Source organism: Octopus bimaculoides, chromosome 2 (genome assembly GCF_046866305.1).
Source record: "Octopus bimaculoides isolate indiv1 chromosome 2, ASM4686630v1, whole genome shotgun sequence".
NCBI lineage: Eukaryota > Metazoa > Mollusca > Cephalopoda > Octopoda > Octopodidae > Octopus > Octopus bimaculoides.
Window position 1 is genome coordinate 127,125,540 of NC_142929.1, and position 23,024 is coordinate 127,148,563.

Consider the following 23,024-nt stretch of genomic DNA (forward strand, 5'->3'; position numbering starts at 1 on the left):
GATGTTTTCATCTCTTTCTCTTGTATAACATGCTTTAACTCCCACTCTTCAACTTTCAGTTCTTAGAAGCCTTTATTTCTCTTTTACGTTCCGTCTCTCTATACATATGATATATAAACAGATATCATACATATAAACACACATAGAGGCACATGCATACATACATACATACATACATACATACATACATACGTGTGTGTGTGTGTATGTATATATATATATATATATATATATATATATATATATATATGTACACACACATGTATGTATACATAGCATATGCGACGAATGCTATGTTAACTCTGTGTTATCTACATCATTAAAAAAATTGACACAGTAGTAGTATTAACAGATATCTAAGAATATATTTCATTCTAAAATATATAAGAAGATTTTATACAAATTTTGCTCGAAGAATCTGTGATATATTAGACTTTGGATTTGCGTAAAGTAAAAATATGTCCTGTTTGATATGAAATACTTCAATGTCAGCAGATGGCAATACTTTCATTCGATGAATCGGTACAAACTGATCGACTCCCTGCCAACGGTAAATCACGCTGTAATGCTCATGGGGGTCATTAGAATTTTGTGCATTTGTCACAACAAGGTATTTCTGATCTCCAATACTGAAGAACTCCCAATCGATTGCGCTACAAAAATAAAGAAGCAAGCGTTAAAGTATATGTATAAATAATATATAAATAAAATGAATACATAATATATATATATATATATATATATATATATATATATATATATATATGAATATAGCAATAAGAAAATGGAAGGGAATATGAGGTACTCATCAACTTGCAGACACTGTATTCCGTTGATTAATCTGTTTATTTTATAAACAAAATGACAAAAAAGACAATATACAGACACTTATGACGTACCATGTCATATCAACAATTAAGATTTCAAATTTAATGGACATCTAGCAATTGGAGATGGGACAAAATCTTACAGCTGTTTCGGCCTAGTGTTCGCATGCCCCATTCTATCTATATAACTCCAGTATGCTGGAGTAATTAGTAGATGGAAATGATGTAATGGGGGTACATGCATGATTCACTAGGCCTAAATATAAAAATATATATATGAATATATAACAAATAAATTAATTAATGAAGAATTTGATGATAAGGTGTAAATTTTCATGTTGGATTTTACTCTAATTTGCACTAACATTAAACTTAAAGTACGACGGAATTCAAAGAGCTTTCTCAGTATTTAAAGCACATCGATTCAGGTTAGATAGCTGCTTAGCGAAGATGATAAATGTATGTTTATCCATCCGCCTATCTATCTATCTATCTATCTATCTATCTATCTATCTATCTATCTATCTACCTGTCTGTCTGTTTTTCTGTCTGTCTGTTTGTTTTTCTGTCTGTCTGTCTGTCTGTTTTTCTGTCTGTCTGTCTGCCTGACTGTCTGCTTTCTCCCCCACCCTCGTTGTCTCTCTCTCTCTCTCTCTCTCTCTCTCTCACTGTATATATATATATATATATATATAAGGTAAGGAAATGAAATTTATGGACAGCTGTACCCTTGTTCAAAAGAGAATAGCAAGTTATAAATTTGGAAAATAAAAATGATTATAGCGATGGCTGCAATCTGTTGAAATCCTGGTTTGATAAGGTAAGAAATACGCGTTCTGTAAATGCATAATACGACAGAATGATCCGAAAAAAAAATTGTATAGAACCTGTATGTAGAGAAATGAGCAATTAAAATGCGAAACGCAACACGTCCATGTTCAATTCAAGGGTAACAACTTCGCTAAAATTATCAAGAAAACAGGACTCCAGATTGTTAATGGAAATAATTTTCTTCAGTTACCTCCCTTCCATTAACTTTCACTATTCTCTTGTCCTATATAGTAAAACTATGTATTTATACAGTAAAATGGGGTACATTTATGCCTTACTTCATCTGTCTTGGTGGCGAAATATTTTTCCGACGAGAGTTCCGGACTCCAGTTGTGAACTCATTTGCATACAGCCGATCAGATCTCAACTATCGAACTGATTTATGAGCGCATAACAAATGATGGACGATAAGAGACGGTCACTTGGGTAAGGATTGACCATGTTCCTTTTCTCTTTTAAGAATGCTTGTTGTTTTTGTTTTTGTTTCAACCATGGCTGCCTCTGCGTAGTTATTTGTGTTGTTGTTTACTTTCTAAAACAGTAAGGGGAGGGGGTTGCTAGCACATCACCCTCTACCCACATTTTCCCCATCCACATCTTTACCATATGGGATCCTAACAAAATCCGATAATAGGTATAGATGCAAATCTATCTAATTACTTGTCTCCTAAAATCAGGTACAACTTGGCGATCGATCGACTTACAACACCGTTCTTCGTCCTGAGTTTACTTGGTAAAGTGTGTTTGTTAACTTGACAACAAGGTCAAGGTGAGCTCTGATTGGCTGTATGGAAATGAGTTCATTATTGGGGTCCGGAACTCTCGTGGGAAAAATATATATGAAGGGCTTAATCGAAGAAATTGATCCCAATACTCATGTTTTTTTTCTTTCTTATCCTGGTACTTATTCTAAATATCCTCTTTTGCCGAACCGCTAAGTTACGGAGACATAGACTAACCAACACCGGTTGCCAGACGGTAGCGGGGAACAAACACACACACACGCGCGCGCACAGACGCGCATATATGTATATATACGCATATGCACATATATACATACACGACGGGATTCTTTCAGTTTCTGTCTATCAAATCCAATTATAAGGTTTTGGTCGGCCCGAGACCATAGTAGGGGACGTTTGTTACGCAGTGAGGATGAGCCCATGAAATTATATATATATATATATATATATATATATATATATATATATATATATATATGAGAGGAAAAGGACAGTAAACACCAAGGCAGGACGAGTATCTCAAATCATTTAGAATATTTAATTAGAGTTAAGTGAATTTGAGGTAATAAAATAATTAATTATTGGATGTCTTACACCTGTTTCTGGGATATTTCGAATGATAGGTTAGCATCTCAATACACTGGGTATTTAGTCATCAGAGACAAGTCTTGTTTCTTTTAGTTTATCCTGTGACTCCTGTTCCTTCTGCCAGCCAGCACAGTTGTGAATTATGCATTAGAATCTGCAAATCTTTGGCCAGGTTCAAGAGTCATACAAGACTCATTTCAATGACTCATTTCAGTGATTCTTTCTAGCAATGGCTTTGTTGGTAAACGAGAAAGTAGCTACTATGTATGTATGTATGTATGTATGTATGTATGTATGTATGCATGTATGTATGTATGTATGTATGTACGTACGTATGTATGGTTGTATGTATGTATGTATGTACGTACGTACCCACAAATATCATACAAAGTAAAAAGGAAGAAAAGAAAGAAGAAAGGAAGAAAGAAATGAATAAGAAAGAAAGAAGAGGAAGAGAAATAAATCAATGAATAAGGCCATAGCATTACTTCACAGTGTGAAACTACAAATAGACTTACCTATAGGTTGGGATACTCTGGAATTTCTCAAAGGCTTTCTTTTGAATATTCAATTTGTACACTGTTGATTTTGTATTGTAAGTGTTGATTTTTTTGAAGTTTTGCGGCCCAAAATTGTAACTGTTTGCCACAACCAAATAATGATCATCGTTGATAGTGAAATACTCCCAGTCCACAGCACCCATTGTCTGAAAATGAAAAGCAATAAAAGCGATATTCAATGTGTATGTAGCTATTATCTTCTGTTGTTGTTTTTTTAAACTTGTTTCAGTCATTAAACTGCAGCCATGCTTGGGAAGCGCCTTGAAGGGTTTTAGTGGAACGTATCGACCCCAGAACTTGTTTTAAAGCCTGATATTTGTTCTATCGAGCTCTTGCCGAATAGCTAAGTTACAGGGACGTAAAAACACCAACACCGGTTGTCAAGCGGTAGTGGAGGACAAACACATACACAATGACACACACATATTCACACATATTTACATACACGCACACACACACACACACACATATAAATATATATAAAGTGCCGCACAGTGGGACTGAACCCAGACCCATGCTGGAAGGCAAACTTCTTACCACACAGCTACTCCTGCGGTTAATTCATAAAATGGGTCCTTAGTTGAAATTTTGATTTAGCGATTTAGTCGGTTATTTTTTGACCAAGTGCATATCCACTAATCTTCTAGGAAATGCATAAACGTCCAAACTTTCCCATGTTTCTCTTCTATTAAAGATTTCGTTAATGTGTCACATTTAGTAACAATTTCTGCAATTTCGAAGCGGTGACATGTTTTTACGTGCTACTATTAGTTTCATGTGCCGAGAGCATGCTAGACAGTGTTTTCAACACGCTTGCAGTGCCTGATGATTGTGCTAGGAGACCAGACGTGTTAAAAATACTGTCTGGCATGCTCTCAGCACATGAAACTAATAGTAGCACATAAAAACATATACTGTATTTATTAGATAGCATACACACACACACACACACACACACACGCACACACACACACACACACACACACACACACACACACACACACACAAGTAATGCTGCATCTAACTTATAAATATGTAATATCCAATGTTAAACAAAAGACAGACATACACATGAGACTACACTCATTAACACCCACACACACACGTATATGCACACACAGGTACGCATGATCACACACATAATTTATCTTCTGTTTTTCCTTCTCTTTCTCGTACAAAGAAAAAATTATTCAACTTATAACATGAATGTTCATGCGGTAGGAGCGAAAATTTAAAAGAAAATATTTGAAGCAATTTATACAACTGCAGAGATAAGGAAGTAATATTTAAATAGAAGTTAGTTGTTAGTTGAAGACATAGATTTAGTTCTACAGGGTGATTCAAAAGTCTCCATACATAGGAAAAAATTTATTCTTTTATTAGAAACAGTTTATAAGACCCCCTAGATCCCCTGATCTGACCACTCTTGATTTCTATCTTTGGGGGCATTTGAAAGGTATGGTGTATCGCGGAAAGATAAAAAAACATAGATGATTTGAAGGAACGGATCACGAACTCCTTTGCACACGTATCACCAGATGTGCTATTACGAGTTCACAATGAGTGCGGTAAACGTATTGCAACGTGTATTCAAAATAATGGTAACAATATAGAGCTTGTTAAATAAAAAAAAAAACCTGTTCTTATAAACTGTTTCTTATAAAAAGATAAACTGTTCCTATGTAAGGCGACTTTGAATCACCCTGTAATTATAACTAGAAATGACTGGAGCAGACGATAAATATCATTACCTCCATACTGTTGAATTTGACAAACTTGTCATTGTGCCAAATGTATACTACTGAATGCAACAAGGTACTGCGCCCATCAAAAGCATGAGATATAATCAAGAACTGATAATCTTGGACACTGAAAGCTGTTATGTCACGAGCGCCTATTGTTTTCAAGAGCTGATATTTCTCGAATTTTCTCAGTTTCCGGTTCCAGCGGTAAATGACAGATGTCGTGTGTAGACTGTTTCCTGTAAGACATCATGGATACATATAATGATGGTTAATGAGTGCAATAAAATCCCTCATACCTGATTAGTATTGGTTAATTATAAAGATATGATTTAGAAGTTTAAACTGAATGGAAACGATTGTTATCTACAATAGGAATATGGAATGACATGACATACATTTGATATATGATCTATCTATCTATCTATCTATCTATCTATCTATCTATCTATATCTCTCCATCTCTCTCTCTTTACACTTACACACACATATATGTAGATATATTTGTACGTATATATGCATATGTATGTATGCATTTATGTGTGTATGTATGTATGTACACACACACACACGTATATATGTGTGTGCATATATACATTCGTATTTACATATAATACACACATACGTATATATGTATGTATGTATGTATGTATGTATGTATGTATGTATGTATGTATGCATGCATGCATGCATGCGTGAATGTTTCTCTTCGGAAGAAGGAACTGATTTCTCACAAACATAGAAAGCTTCATCATTGGAATGTAGATAACGAAAACAATGTCAAATTTTCAACTCGAGAAAAGCCTCGGGTTGAATACAGATTGTATTTATAATGTACAAATCAATTGGTTGATTTCTTTTTTCGAAAATTCAAGCTTATCCAGACTGACAGTTTTGGTATTTACTTACAAAACTTAATGCTCCAATTATCATTGATATAAATGTAAATTTGTAATCCGGGTATAGATGTTGGAGGCTTCAAAGTTGTTGTCCATCATAGTTATCTTCTTTCTCTTTGATTTTCATGTATGTTATCAATCAGTTTCATTTCTGTATTTCTTATCAATAGAGAAAGAGCCGGACTCTAACATAGATTCATGGCTCCTTCATTGGAAATTTTATCAATATCATCTAGGTATTTGTGCATATGTGTGTGTGTGTGCAGTATTTGGTGTTAGTGTATGCGCAGATTTGTATGTTTGTTTTATGAATGCGTTTTTATGTATATATTTTCATGTCTAGGCGCATGCATATGTATTTATGTGCTAAACTTTTGGAAAGTTTTACGTATCTTTACAGTTCCATTAATGACTTGAATCTGTAGTCTTCTAATCAGCTTTTTTTTTCAGGTTTTGAGAACCCTAATTTTTCCAGGTTTTTGATGAGGCAGTTCGTTGCATGTATGTATGTATGTATGTATGTATGTATGTATGTATGTGTGTGTGTGTGTGTGTGTGTGTGTGTGTGTGTGTGTGTGTGTGTGTGTGTGTGTGTGTGTGTGTGTGTGTGTGTGTGTGTGCAATACGGTGTGTGTATGTGAGCCTATGCATTAGCAACGCGACTATGATCGAGTCTGATCTATTTTATTAAGGATTCTTCCTACTTCCTTGACTCTTTATGATTGGTTAGGAGTAACAACGTTCATTAATATTTCATGACCTCGATCAAATTTGCTGAATGAGATGATAGTAATAGTAGTATGATGGTCGCACGCTTTGCAGTATTTCGCAAGCGATCATGAGAATACTGTTATAACTTACGATAAAAGTGACCGGAGTTTAAATTATTCAAAGGTTGGCTTCAGGTAGATTCCATATTTATTTCATAAGTGTTATATCAGTGTACTGGTTTTCAGTTTGTATTTTGCTAGTTGTCATAGTCAGTTTTCTCTTTATTTCATGCAGTATGAATTCTTATTCCATGTAATATTATATTCTCTTTATAGCATATACAAAGTATTGTAATAACTCCTTGCCATAAATGCACGAAGAAGCAGTGAAAAAGTGTCCTACTGCTGCGTTCGATGTAATATTTATGTATGTATATATAGTATATATATATATACATACATATCTATATATATGTGCATATATATGTACGCACACACACACACACACACACACACACACACACACACACACACACACACACACACACACACACACACACATTCTGACGATGCATGAAGCAGAGGAAAAAAACGAAAACCTAGTGATTTCGAAGAAAAATACCTTGTGGTATTTATTTCACTCGGATTACATAAATGCTGCTTTGAACCTGGAATTTTTAATTTTGTAAGTCAAAACCGCTGGCGAATAATATTACTGTATTTGAAAACGTTTACCATAGATAATTGCCAGGAAAGCATAATATTATTATGTTTGGTAATGTTGACCAGTTAACTTCAAGGCTATGTCCCTGAACTCTGTTATAAGACCTGCTGTGAGTTTTTACAGCGAAACATCTTTGATGGATTTTTAATTGGCGTTCATAGAAAAATTGATTGTTTAATTTACATGTCTAATGGTCTTATAGAATGTTCTAGAACATTTTAGCGGGCTTATAAAAACCCAGAAGTTTAGCCTTTTACAGGGATTATCTTTGTATGGCCGACGTTAATATAAGATCCCTCGGCTTTCCTCTTTTGGCAATTTTATTATTTCTTAAATCATATACACAGCATACGAAAATACAACTGTACGTTACGCATATAAAAATATTTAGTGCTATTACTATACACTATTGAAGATAATCTTTTTACTTGCTTCAGTCATTTGATTGTGGCCATGCTGGAGCACCGCCTTTAGTCGAGCAAGTCGACCCCAGGACTTGTTCTTTGTAAGCCTAGTACTTATTCTATCGGTCTCTTTTGCCGAACTGCTGAGTTACGGGGACGTAAACACACCAGCATCGGTTGTCAAGCAATGTTGGTGGGATAAACACACACACACACACACACACACACACACACACACACACACATATATATATATATGTATATATATATATATATATATATATATATATATATATATATATATATATATATATATACGACAGGCTTCTTTCAGTTTCCGTCTACCAAATCCACTCACAAAGCTTTGGTTGGCCCGAGGCTATAGTAGAAGTCACTTGCCCAAGGTGCCACGCAGTGGGACTGAATCCAGAACCATGTGGTTGGTAAGCTAGCTACTGACCACATAGCCACTCCAAACGCCTAGATAATTATTTCTTCTGAACTTTATTGGTTTTTCTTTCAACATGTATGTTAATTATAACACAATTACAATATTATCGCTGTTAGTTTCACAACCAATTGTCTATGTATTCACTTTGACTGTGGCTTGTCAGAATTCTTGAAGATCAACGTATATGTATTTCAAAATGAATAATCTAAACGTTTGAAGCTAATAGCCAGTGATTTATTTTGTAATTGACCGATTTACAATAAAGCAATATCATGTTTAAAGTTTGGCACTAGTTTCGTGGATAAAATAATGAAGTAAGTGTATGTATATATGCGTGTGTATATGTATGTCTATACACACACATACACACAAACATACACACACACACACACACTCACACACACACACACACACACACACACACACACACACACACACACACACACACACACACACACACACACATGTATGTGCATGAATGTAAAAGCGTATGTAAATGTGCCCGCATTCTTATTCGTTAATTTATTCCAATAGAGAAAAAGTCCGTCTCCAGGAAACGTTTGGCTTTTTTATTGAAATTTAGACGGTGATAATGTATGCAAAACGTTAGAAAGAGAAAAGCTCACATGAATATAAACTCTCCGGCTTATTCATTTAATATCAGAAGCTGTCAAAGTGGGGTGGTGGTGGTGGTGGTGGGGGACTTTATTTTATTTCAGCCTTACCTTTGACCTTTTGCACAATAATTTCTTGCAGTTATTGTACAAATGTCTATGTTGTAATCAAATGTATCAATAATTATAGATTGAAACTGGATCATCTAAAAGTAAGAAGAATTGGAAGAAGATGCAACTGTGGATTGAGTTTCCTCTTTCCACTGACCTTTATCCAGACATTTACACAAAGAATAAATGACATTTTTTATGTCTTAATGGGCAGAGACGAGGCAGTGCTCATGACCATTCTCATGGTTTCCAAGACTGGCGAGAGGAAGAGGAAGGAGAAATTATACTCAAACAGAAAATCTGGATGGATTAACACCCTGGAATGGAGCGGATTCAGCTAAAGGTATCACATAATTTCGTGGTGATATTGTCAAACTGGGAAAGAGGTTCAGTTTTACATTTTATCTCAGAGTTTAACAAATTTTCTATCGCTTTGTACAGCATTTCCCCATCAAGTTTGACATTATCACTCACGTTCTCATCGACGTCAATCGGAAATTCGTCATTGTCAGACTTAATTCGTCATTGTCAGACTTACTTGTCGCAGATATGTAAAAAGAATGTAAACATAAAAAAGTTTTGTAAAGGAATACAAGTTTTGTATGGTGATAAGAATTGTGGCATTTCTATTGTTGTTGGCACTGCGTCGCTTACGACGTCGAGGGTTCCAGTTGATCCGATCAACGGAACAGCCTGCTCGTGAAATTAACGTGCAAGTGGCTGAGCACTCCACAGACACGTGTACCCTTAACGTAGTTCTCGGGGATATTCAGCGTGACACAGTGTGACAAGGCTGATCCTTTGAATTACAGGCACAACAGAAACAGGAAGTAAGAGTGAGAGAAAGTCGTGGTGGAAGAGTACAGCAGGGTTCGCCACCATCCCCTGCCGGAGCCTCGTGGAGCTTTAGGTGTTTTCGCTCAATAAACACTCACAACGCCCGGTCTGGGCATCGAAACCGCGATCCTATGACCGTGAGTCCGCTGCCCTAACCACTGGGCCATTGCGCCTCCACTGTGGCGTTTCTGTAAATATCTTTTATCTTTTATTGTTTCAGTCATAAGACTGTGGCCATGCTGGGGCATCGCCTTCAAGAGTTTTTTAGTCGAACGAATCAATCCCACTTCTTTTTTAAGCCTAGTACTTATACTATCGATGTAGCTGCTAAGTTATGGAAACGTAAACACACCAATACCGGTCGACACGCGATGGTGAGAGACAAAACTGACACAGACACACACACATATAATATATATACGACGAGCCTCTTTTAGTTTCTTCCACCAAATCCACTCACAAGCCTTTGGTCGGCCCGCGGTTATAGCAGAAAACATATGCCCTAGGTGTCACGCAGTGGGACTGAACCACTTGGTTGGGAGGTAAACTTCTCACACAGCCACGTCTGTGCCTCTATACATTATTACGTTTAGTACATTAGGTGAAAAGCTACATACTATACTATATAGAAAGCACGACATCCCTCTTCTGTACTCTCTTAACATATTCCAAAAAAATCCGGTCCAGTCATCTTCGATAATCCAGTAATTCAGCTCGTTATCGGCTAATTTACAGACACGCACACGCGCACACATGCGCACACACGCGCGCGTGCGCATGTATGTATGTATGTATGTATGTATGTATGTGTGGAGTCGCAATGGCCCAGTGGTTAGGGCAGCGGACTCACGGTCATAGGATCGCGGTTTCGATTCCCAAACCGGGCGTTGTGAGTGTTTATTGAGCGAAAACACCTTAAGCTCCACGAGGCTCCGGCAGGGGATGGTGGCGAACCCTGCTGTACTCTTTCACCACAACTTTCTCTCACTCTCTCTTCCTGTTTCTGTTGTGCCTGTAATTCAAAGGGTCAGCCTTGTCACACTGTGTCATGCTGAATATTCCCGAGAACTACGTTAAGGGTACACGTGTCTGTGGAGTGCTCAGCCACTTGCACGTTAATTTCACGAGCAGGCTGTTCCATTGATTGGATCAACTGGAACCCTCGACGTCGTAAGCGACGGAGTGCCAACAAACAAACAAAAAAAAAGATGTATGTATGTATGTATGTATGCATGTATGTATGTATGCATGTATGTATGTATGTATGTATGTATGTAAGTTCTCTTCTATTTTCAATTATGTAAATTCTTCCTCTGAAGAAGAAGCCGGTTTCTAAGCTCCATTGTTGGATTGTAGATAATAAAACAATGTAACATTTCAAACTTTAGAAAAGTTTTGCATAATTTTACTCTTCCACTTACAGATTATATTTGTAACGTACGAGTTAGTTGTTTGATTTCGTTTTCTGAAAACCCTAGCTCATCCAGATTGTCACTTAGGCATTTACTCAGAAAGCCAAGTACACCAATTATTATTGGTATAAATGTGAATTTATAATCTGTGTATAAAAGCTGGAGGTTTCGAAGTAGTTGTACATTGCTATCCTCTTTCTCTTTGATTTTTAGAGAGATATTCACGTCAGCAGGACAGCTGACCTCTATGATGGTACATACTTTTTCTTGTCTGTCCCAAACAACATCTGGCCTGCTTTGCTTATACTTGATAGGCTTCTTTTTATTCACGTCTACCAAATCCACTCAGAAGGCTTTGGTTGGCCAGAAGCTATAGCAGAAAACACCTGTCCAAGGTGCCATGCAATGGGACTGAACAAGCTTCTTGCCACACAGATGCGCATCATTAAATAGGGAGGGAAGGCAATGCTCATGACACATTACAGGGCTTCTGAGACTGGTAGGAGGTGGGGAGGAAGATATATGGAGCATTCGCAACAGAGTGGACTCCGCTAAAAGCACCGAAGGTAACAGATGGTGGTGTTAAAAACATGCGATAAGTAACGTCTACCACCCATGTAGACCGTGGCAGAATCTGGATTCAGAATACAAAGTTACGCACTGGAGTCGATGCAATCAACTTAATCCCTTTGTCTGTCCTTGTTTGTCCCTTCTATGTTTAGCCCCCAGTAGGCAATAAAGACATATATATATATAAAATTTATTAATGAGGGTAGAAATTGATATTAATCAATTAAAACCAGTGGTCTAGCATATTAAACATCGTAATATATATATATATATATATATATATATATATATAGTAGGCATCCTTCAGTGTCACACACACGCACAAACACACACACACACACACACACACACACACACACACACACACACACACACACACACACACACACATATGATATTATATATAGTGTTACATGTATAATCTTAGGTATGCAGGTTCCTACGTAAACAAATACTTGATAGTGAACCAACCTTTGGCATAATTCGCCACAGCTATAAATTTCTTTCCTCGAATATTGAAATATTCAATATCAGTAGCGGTCCAAGTCCGAAGTATTTGGAATATTCTAAATTTTTTCCGTTTGGCACTCCAGCGAAATATTGTAGAACTTGTTGCTGAACCATTCATAGAGGCGCCATAATTGGCAACAGCCAAGAAAAACTGCAATACAAAAGTGAATACATTATGTAGCATTACATATCTTAAAAGAATGTATGTAAATAAGCCTGTCTATCTCTTTTCGTTTCATATGCATGTTTATGTTATCATAGTTGCTGACGTTGTTGGTGTTGTTATTGTTATTATGAATGCCTGCTTACACACACACACACACACACACACACACACACACACACACACACACACACACACACACACACACACACACACACACACATACACACACACACGCACACACACGCACAAACACACACACACACACACACACACACATATATATATATACTTTATTTAAAAGCAGCAGAAATATAACAAAAAGCTGTTACTCAGAGTTTCACGTTCCCGTTCATCGAACAGTTTTGTTTTATTTCTGCTGCTTTTAAATAAAGCATATTGACTCGAATTTAATGTTTGTTCTATAATCAATGTTTCTTTATATATATATATATATCAAAATAAGCAACAAGGATTTTAAAGATGGTTGCAGTACGCACGTTTCATGCTACTCCATTTATTTAAAATTGGAAATTGAACCTTTATAACATATATTCCTGATCTCTCACCTTATCATTTAATCTACTTGTGATAAATAAGATTTCATCTTTTGCTCCATAGAAGATATTTTTTCACACCACTTCTGCTAATGCTGTTAGTTTTCTCAATATGTATCTTAACCCTATATAGCTTATAAGAATTGGAAATTTTCATTAGTTTTTACCTTATTTAATGCTTGATTTTAAAAGAATCATTATTATTTATTACATTATTCCAGGGCTTACAGCGATAGTGTCTTGTTTTTTTAAAGTTTTTAAAAATTTTTAACTTAAATAAATCTAATCCTTATGCCCAAAATTAATCTAATCCTTATTCAATTAATATTCTTTAATTAGCCCATGTTAATCTTAAAACAAACTCATGACTAATGAAACTTTTAATCAATCATCATGTTCCTGTATTGGATGGCCTTGTTAATTCCTAATATCATTTTTCTTTTTCTGTTCCTCAAACCTTATTATATAAATCCTATACTAATTTTTTTTCTTCACATTATAAAAATATAGCTTAAATTTATGTGTCTTCAAAATAGTATTATTATATATATCAACTAAAATTTTAAAATCATTTTAAAAATAATTCAAAATAGTTTTCATGAACCCAATATACTTAATATCCTTAGACCTTACACCTTATCTATAGCCTCTGAATTCAATACTGACATCACTTCTTGATTTTTGTATAAACTAACTTCATTTCAATGTTAAATCTCTTAAGGAGGACATTTTCATTTCATTTTATTGTTATTAACATACCTCTTATTGTTAAAATATTGTTAAAATATTGTTTAAACTAATATTGATGTCTGTAAAACAATACTGATGCTCTATTCAGACTAAAGAAAAAGCCCTGTTTGACCTATATACTTAGGGTTTAATTCCTCAACATTTTGATAGTAGTAAAAAAAACCCAACCTATAAGAGTGTTACCACTCTGACCAGAGAAACCTTTATATCCTTTATAGCCATGTCCATGCATAATGCTTACACCTTCCTTTTCCTTAGAAGTGATTGTCCCTTATACTATTACTACTAGATAAGAGACAATAAAATCAGAGACAGTTAGAATTTTTACCTAGAACCAATTACTAGCCTGATAGACTTGGCTATGTCAAGATGGATTTTTATGTACTCTTCCTCCCACTTGGATTTGAAATGTTGCCACAGTTATAATATGTCTATTCTACTGTAATTTTTCTGCATATTCGTGCAGCTGAAGATTGCTCTACATATTGCATTTAATGTAATGCTCACATTACTTAAATAAATGGAGTAGCATGAAACGTGCGTACTGCAACCATCTTTAAAATCCTTGTTGCTTATTTTAATTTTTTGATCACCTAGTTTTTGGAATGGTTTTTATATAATACCATACCATACTATATTCTGGTGCCTAAACATAAGTACCATATTCAATTTTTAAATCTAAATCTAAACCTTTTATATAAATATATATATATATATATATATATATATATATATATATATATATATATATTATAATCAAAGAAACAACAAAGCATGAGGTGAAAAGCAGCTGGCAACTCTCACCTGATTGTCCATCTTAAAGCTCTTGAAAGAATGCGCAGCATCTGTCGGTAGTTTCTGGTAGAGTATCAGCTTATCGTTTGACCATTTATACACCGCCGAAGAGCCACTATGATCTGCAACTAATTTGGGTTTCTGGCTTCTATTATGCTTGTTCTGTTTGTGGTTGTTCTGTGAATTACTAGCAAAAGCAGCAAACAGTCCTTCCCCAGGAATTGTAAACACCTCAACATCAACAGCTCCACCGTCGACCTTTATGTCTTGGTACCATTCGAAGTAATCCAACCGACAATTGCCTAAAGTGTAAAAGAAACAAATTTTAAAGCTGTCAAGAATATAACATGACCCACATCCATTGTGCAATAAAGCGTTGATATTTACAACTATGCTATTTTAAAACAATTTTTCTTTTTAAACTTAATGGGCTCGTCTGATGTTTAGAAATCGAACAGAAGGTGAATTTACTAGCTAAAGTATCGTCATTAACAAACCAATCCTAAGAAAAAGGAATCCGTGTTAGAGTCAACAATCGGTTGCATAACTAGGTATGCTGTTCTTTTTATTAATTTTAGGGTGCCAGTCTATGTAGCTTGTTACGATCTTACTTCTGCTCTTTGTCCTGGCTGCATCCGTTAGAGGGATCTTGATTTGAGAGTTCAAGAGCTTTTGAGGAGTGTGGAACCATTTCTTAGCCACTTGTGTTCTTAGGTCTACTCTAACTCGGAGTAGTAGCGCCTATTGGGGTCCCAGCTATGATTTGATAAGCATGTCACGGAATTGCCATCGGAAGAATGTCACTCACAGGCACTCCAATGGACCCAGGATATGTGGAGCCCATCAGCTCATTAGATGCGCATCTAAGACAAGGTAACACCATACAAATCCTGCATCCTGATAACTACTGGACTCGTGGAACCTGTTGCACCAGATCAATACAAATTCGATTATAGTCATCATGCAGGTTATTTAGCAAACCAAGATACCAACACCGTCACACTTTCTTAAATCCTGTGGCGATAGAGAAAGAGGCGACGGAAACAGATAGAGGATGTTCCCGAAAGTCTGCAGGTGGCCCTTGGGTGATAGTCGTTATTAAGCTATGTGAAGAGCTTAAGAGTCCTTCCTCAAGGAAAAGATGTATGTGTGTATGCATGTGTGGGTGTGTGTAAGTGTACAGTATATAAATTTGTCTGTGCATGTATGTATATGCGATCTTTTATGACATAACCAAATTATGTTTAAAATGTACCTATCAAAACAATACTAAACTAAATAGTTCAAAATAGGTAGCTTATATTATTTAAAAAGTTCTTTTTCTATATTTAAAGTTACTTACGAGTCTTAGGTGTATCCTTCCATATTCCATTAACACAGACCTTAAGAAGGTTTTTCTGTAAGTCATACGCCACGTTACCCATATCTTTCCATGTACAGCTTCCGTCTTCCAACCTTTGAGGTTTATTCCATATCCCTGTTAGTCAAAAGAAAATAGCAGGATTCAAAGAACAAACCAAAGCTCGCTGTTTTTCAAGTAGAGACATCCTTTACTTTTATTTATGCTAAAATCTTTGTACCAATGTAAGCCATTGTAATCAGTAGAGTGTCAAAGGAAAGTATTTGCTATATTTGGTTACATCCCTTATGCTCTGTGCTCAAAACTTACTGAGGTTTATTTTTTTTAACATCCTTCTAAGTCTGATAAAATAAGTACTAGCTATATTTTAAGATCGACACGTTCGACCATACTTCTCCCATTGAGTGCGCGCACATATGTGTGTGCGTGCGTGCTAGTGTGTGTGTGTACCTCTGTGTGTCTGTGCGCATGCGTGCGTGTGTTTGAAATCTTCATTATTATTTTTAAAGTAACTTCCTGTCCAAAATGCTCCACTTCCATGTCTGCTTCGGGCGTCCTCGCTTCCTTTTCCCCTGCGGGTTCCAGTCAAGTGATTGTCGTGTCACATTTGAGGGTTCTTTCCGCAGTGTGTGTCCGATCCATCTCCATTTCCTTCGTCTAATCTGAACATGTATGAGCCCAGGACCACCGGCCTGACATAGGAAGCAGCCAAAAAACACGCCAATGACCGCAAAAAGTGGAAAATAACTGTTGAGGCCCTATGCTCCACAAGGGACAAAAAGGATTAAGAAAAGAAGAAGAACTTCCTGTCAGTAGTGTAGTTAAAGTTTCTGCGCTCGGAACGGTATATAAGCTTGAAGGCCATAGTAGAATACAAATATAAAAAGCTACCCTAAAAAAATGTCGTCCGTAGTGGACCGCCTACGTAATGGACTCCAACCGCATCCCTCTTTAACTATGCTATTACCTCTTGTAATTTAAGATAGCTTTTGAAAGCGATCCACACTCCCTGTTGATTAAAATTTTCCATCAAAATTTCGTGCTCAAATAAATAATGACAAAGTTATTTTAATAAATTCTTTATTATTTCAAAATTATATGAAACAAAGACTATGTATTTCAGCAGATATATGGTAACATAAGGGTTAATATTAATTGTAGTAAAAATTACTACGTTTGAGTGAAGACTCAAGATCACAAGAATCCGAGTTCAATTCCAGGACGAGGCAGTTCGTTGTGTCCTTGAACAAAGTATTTCTTTTTATGCTGTTCTCTTGTCTACTCAACTGTAATAATTACCAACCTAGTGCTGGTGCAGACCTCTCTTTCTCCTGCTGTCATATCCTAGATGTTCCGTCGCAGAATAAGGGGCTCAAGATGGTGTCTATGTCCGTTCGTAACTACCATGACATTGAGAACAATTATCGAATGCTTGGTACACCTTTCCAAGTGATATTCACTCGCGAGTATCGCTTGACTGTACTTAGTACTCCTTTATCTTCTTGATCTATATTAACATTTCCCCTGCTTATATATGTGCTTATATTATTATATTAAGAAATTCATCTGTTTTTTACGTTCTGGGTTCAAATTATGGCGAAGTCGACTTCGCCCTTCATCCTTTCAGGGTCGATGAATTACGCACAAGTTGAGCACTGGAATCGATGTAATCGATTAATCCTACGCCAAACTTCAAGCCTTGTGTCAAGAGTAGGATTATGTAAAAAAACGGTGAGTTGGTAGAGCCGTTAGCATACTGAGTAAAACGGTTAGCGGTATTTCGCCCGTCTTTACATTCCGAGTTCAAATTCCACCGAGGTTCAATTTGCCTTTCATTCTTTCGGGGTCGATAACATAAGTCAAGTACTGGGATTGATGTAATCGACTTCCTTCTCCCCTCAAAAACTGCAGGCCCTGTGCCAAAATTCGAAAGTTTTATTATATTAAGAAATAATACGAATCCACTGACCGAACACTCCTTCTTTAAAAGGGGTAAAAATCACGTGATTATGTATTATATCTTGTTTCAGCCATTAGACTTCGGCCATGCTGAAGCACCACCTTCAAGAATTTTGGTTGAACGAATCAACCCCATTACTTTTTGGTGAAGCCTGGTAGTTGCTCTATCTGTCTCATTTGCAGAACCGCTTGTTACGGAGACATAAACAGATCAACACCGGTTGTCAAGCGGCAGTGGGAGACAAACACAACGACCCCACCCTCTCTCTCTCTCTCTCTCTCTCTCTCTCTCTCTCTATATATATATATATATATATATATATATATATATATATACATGCGTACATACATACACACGACGGACTTCTTTCAGTTTCCGTCTACCAAATCCACTCACAAGGTTTTGGTCGACACTAGACTTTAGTAGAAGATACATGCCCGGAACCATGCGGTTTGAAAGGAAGCATTTTACCACACAGCCACGCCTGTGTTTATTACAGTTTTACATAATTAAATGAATAAAGAAAAAGAAAAGCAAGTTTTTTTTCGAATCATTAATATTGACATTTATTTTACCTGAAGAAACCAATGTATTGTCACTGCCAGCGGTTATTCGATTCTGTGGACAAGCTAAACTACTGGCATCTGTTCCAGGCAAAAATAGGAGTTCTTTCAGAAGACCCTGAAACAAAGTTGGAAGCATATCAATTCTATACGACTCCATACAAAGTAGGATATTCTACAAAATCGTACATACAAACACACATATATATAGAGAGAAAGGGATGTATCCGACATTGCTTCAAATGAATAGATGTTAAATTCTAAAATGTATCTGCTGACGTGGCTCTGTGGCTAAGAAGCTTGCTTTGCGTCCATGAGGTTTCGAGTTCAGTCACACTACGCGGCATCTTTGACAAGTGTCGTCTACTCTAGCCCTGGGCCGATCAATGCCTGGTGAATGAATTTGGTGAATGGAATCTGTGTGTAAGCCCGTCATATGTATGTGTGTATCTGTATGTCTTTATATTTGTATTTGAGCCCCGGTTTGCTTACGTCCCCTTAACTTAGTGGTTCAGCAAAAGAGATCTATAGAATAAGTACCAGACTTAAGAAATAAATACTGAAGTCAATTTGTTAGAGCAAACTCTTCAAAGTGGTGCCCCAGCATGGCCGCAGTCCAATGACTGAAACAAGTAAAAGATAAATGTATAAAGGAGTGATAGATTAATAGCTTTGTTTCGTTGTTTACGAGAAGTTTGGTGGGCTGAGTTATGAAAGTATCGAGAGAGAGAGAGAGAGAGAGGAGAGAGAGAGAGAGAGAGAGAGAGAGAGAGAGAGAGAGAGAGGAAAGCAAAGAATATAGATATAAACATATAATTACCTGAAAAGGTGTAGTTTTCTTTGAACATTCGCCCAGATGGAATACAGCATCCGTAATTTTCATCAAAGCTGGGAAAGTTCTTTTGATGCGTCGTTTCTGTTGGTCGATGCAATCAAGTACCAAATGTGTATTGTTTTGGCTCACACTTACTCCGGCACTATGCCATTGAGAACGCATCAATTTAACATCAAAAAATTTCTTTCTTGTCCGGTTATAGGTGAACATTACAAAATGATTAGCAATTTCCAAAGAGATTAAATTAGCACCAGTTTTGTTGTTTCTTAGAGAAAAGATACATTGAACTCGTTTGTCGTCTTTATCATGAATGTCCCAACTAGCACTGCCACCACCGTTACTACCAATTCTTATGTTGCCATCGGGTTCATATTTGAAGGTAAAGAAGAAAGAGAATTCTTCGGGAAAATATGGACATTTGGTAAAAATTTGATTTGCACTAAAACTTGGTGGGTTTTCTATATGGGTCATTACAAAAGCCCCGACTTGGCTTTCTACATCAAATATACGTCGGATTCCTGAGCTGATATTCTTACTGGCATCAATGGCTAAAGCAAGCAAATTAACTGGGTGAAGATCTACAGCGAAACAACAAACAGAAAGAAAGATTACGTCAGAATATCTCATAAAGTGAAATGATGGGAAAAAACTATAAATTGAAATTTTCTATTGAATTTAAATGAAATTTGGACACAGATTAATAGTGATAGAAGCAGTTTTAATACCAAATAGTAATATTTATCACCACTTAAAAGTAACCATTTGGAAATGGTAGTGCTGGCGGCGTCGATGATGGTGATTGTCTCCCCCTAGCGATGTAAGCAAACATGCTCATATGCGCCACAAAACCATATACGAGGTTTCCTCACGGTAACTATTGCATGTGTCATTCTGTGTTCTGACACAACATCTTCTTGTAAGTGGTGATAGATATTCTTTTCTACTCTAGGCATAAGGCCCGAAATTTTGGGAGAGAGGGGGGGGGGCTGTCGATCAGATCGACTCCAGTACGCAATTGGTACTTAATTTATAGACCCCGAAAAGATGAAAGGCAAAGTCGACCTCGGCGGAATTTGAACTCAGTACATAATGACGAACGAATTACCGCTAAGCACTTCGCCCGTCGTACTAACGTTTATTATTTCTTTATTTCCCACAAGGAGCTAAACATAGAAGGGACAAACAAGGACAGACAAAGGGATTAAGTCGATTACATCGATCCCAGTGCGTAACTGGTACTTAATTTATCGACCCCGAAAGGATAAAAGGCAAAGTCGACCTCGGCTGAATTTGAACTCAGAACATAAAGACAGACGCAATGCCGCTAAGCATTTCGCCCGGTGTGCTAACGTTTCTGCCAGCTTGCTGCCTTTAATTTCATTGAATATTCTATCAGTTACATTTTTCTTCTTTCTTTTTTTGTTATATCATTTTATTTCAGTTTCTTATTACGCGCAGACATTTTAAACTTCAAAACATTAAGACTTTAAACTTCAAATTCTGTCTCTCCTTTACTTTTATTTTCACACGAAGTTTTAATTCAGTAGATTAGATCAGTATTCGTCTGTGTCTCAACTTCTCAATTTCTCTATATAATCAATTCCTTTTGTCTAATTCCTCTATTATAATAATCATATCAACAAAGAACTAATATGACCGATCAAATAAGACAATAAAGCAAAGCAATAACATTACAAAAGACCCTGTAATTAAATAATCTATTTAGTCATGTTTAACCGAATCAATAGCATTATCGTTTATACGTAAAAGTTGCTTTATGATTATAATCGCTATAGGAATGAAGATATGTGTATCAATAACTGTACACAATCCAAACAATCACACAATTACGTACGCGTGTATGTGTGTGCATATCTATTTTAAACACCCATAGTTTATACGCTTACTCAACAATCATACATATATAGATGTGTAGATGAATGTACACGTAGATATAAATGGATGTACGTCAGGAGGAAAAGTGCTTAATACACGTAGTAGGGTTTATAAATCCGTTCGGAGTTGAGGCTGAGGATTCACTCCGTTGTCTCTCAAAACTTCTTACAATTGTGTGATCCTTCAGAAGACATAAACAGGAAAGGTTGCTTCAGATATAGATATATATTAGCTGGGTGGAGGTGCTTGTCTCCCACTTGTAAACATAAGGACACAGGAAATGTGTCAAGGCCGACAGGAAGCGGTGCATCTTCCTAGGTCTAAACAACAGTAGTATTATTCCCTTCATGGGACTGTCACATTAAGTTGACAGCATACAACTACTTCAACGTATCGCTACTGCATAAATCTCTCTGAGAGATTTAGAAATGTATTATTTCTACTCCTAGGTAGCCCTATAAAAACTGCATCTGTGTGCCAAGCCATGTCGAGCCAATGTGGCAGAGTAGATTCAATAAACCAGTATGATCTCAAGCTCAAATTCATTGTCTCCACATCAGACCCTGGTTGGTGGAGAGAACATGCTGAGGCCTTCGTCCCACAGTGGACTGAATACTCTCAATCCAATCCAACCCAAGAAGTATTTGATTCCTACGTGATGTGAAATTATTCTAATTTTAATTAGAAACTGGATCGCAGACGACTCGTTGAAGGCTTATATTTGTTCCTACTGTTCTTGCTAATCTGATATTGATTTCTGACATTGGTGTAAAGCGATAAACTTGAGTGAAGCAAACAAACTGTAAATTCAGGATAAAAGAAAACGTTGACTTCGAATAGATTTGAGCTCAGTGTTGACTCCAGTTTTAACCAAGAGTAGACATGGAAATCTTCTTCGAGAAGCGAGCCGCATGATACATGACTTGTCATTAAGTGGGCCGCACTGGTAAAAAAAAATCAAGGTACTTTTACGTTATGCGTGCCATTCAGAAAGTCCGCGGGCCGCAGGTTGCCCCTGACTGAACTACTGGTTAACAATAAAGTAAATTATATGTTTTAAATATCTACTCTAAATTAGAATACTAATGATTGTGGGTGGCCATTCTTCTTACCCTACTCTTTGGCTTCCAATTAATTTTTTTCTTTCTCTCTGTCACTCTCTCCTCCTTCTCTCTCTCTTCTCTCTTTTTCACTTCATGTGTTTGTGTGTGTATCCGTGTATGTCTTTATGTGAATGCATGAATGTGTGCCATATATTTTATAAATGTGTTTGTATAAACAGGAATGCTTCGCCGTTTAAGCAAATCGAATAAAGGTAAGTTGTCGTCTTCCGCCTATTTAATCACAATAACTTAAATTATCTTCGCCGACCGCGTAGTAATTGTGTTTAATGAATATTGCACTTAGATACCAAGTGAAGCAGACGATAGTTCAATTTCTCACACATATCTGCCGGTTTCATCGGTAGAATTTGAAAGGGGCAACATCAATGGTCAGCTGCCAGTGCCGAAGAAATAAAGTCGCTGTAGGTCACAATTCATAGAAGATAACAATAGCTACCATATTGATTTACTGAAAAATACGAGGCCATTCAACGTACTCCTTTTATTCT

At 36.5% G+C, this 23,024-nt stretch overlaps 1 protein-coding gene across 1 annotated transcript in view; it reads right to left on the minus strand.

Annotated features, from left to right (window-relative positions):
* Positions 1–340: 340 nt before the first annotated feature.
* Positions 341–23,024, minus strand: part of LOC106871215 (thrombospondin-type laminin G domain and EAR repeat-containing protein) — a 45,057-nt gene continuing 22,373 nt past the window's right edge. The window contains exons 3-10 of the mRNA XM_089347653.1: positions 19,502–20,094; positions 18,694–18,799; positions 16,141–16,275; positions 14,808–15,100; positions 12,495–12,684; positions 5,301–5,530; positions 3,508–3,695; positions 341–653 (exon numbers count right to left, since the gene is read on the minus strand). Of these exons, the coding sequence (XP_089203779.1) occupies positions 395–653; positions 3,508–3,695; positions 5,301–5,530; positions 12,495–12,684; positions 14,808–15,100; positions 16,141–16,275; positions 18,694–18,799; positions 19,502–20,094 (1,994 nt within the window). The 3' untranslated portion in view covers positions 341–394. The remainder of the gene's footprint in view (positions 654–3,507; positions 3,696–5,300; positions 5,531–12,494; positions 12,685–14,807; positions 15,101–16,140; positions 16,276–18,693; positions 18,800–19,501; positions 20,095–23,024) is intronic.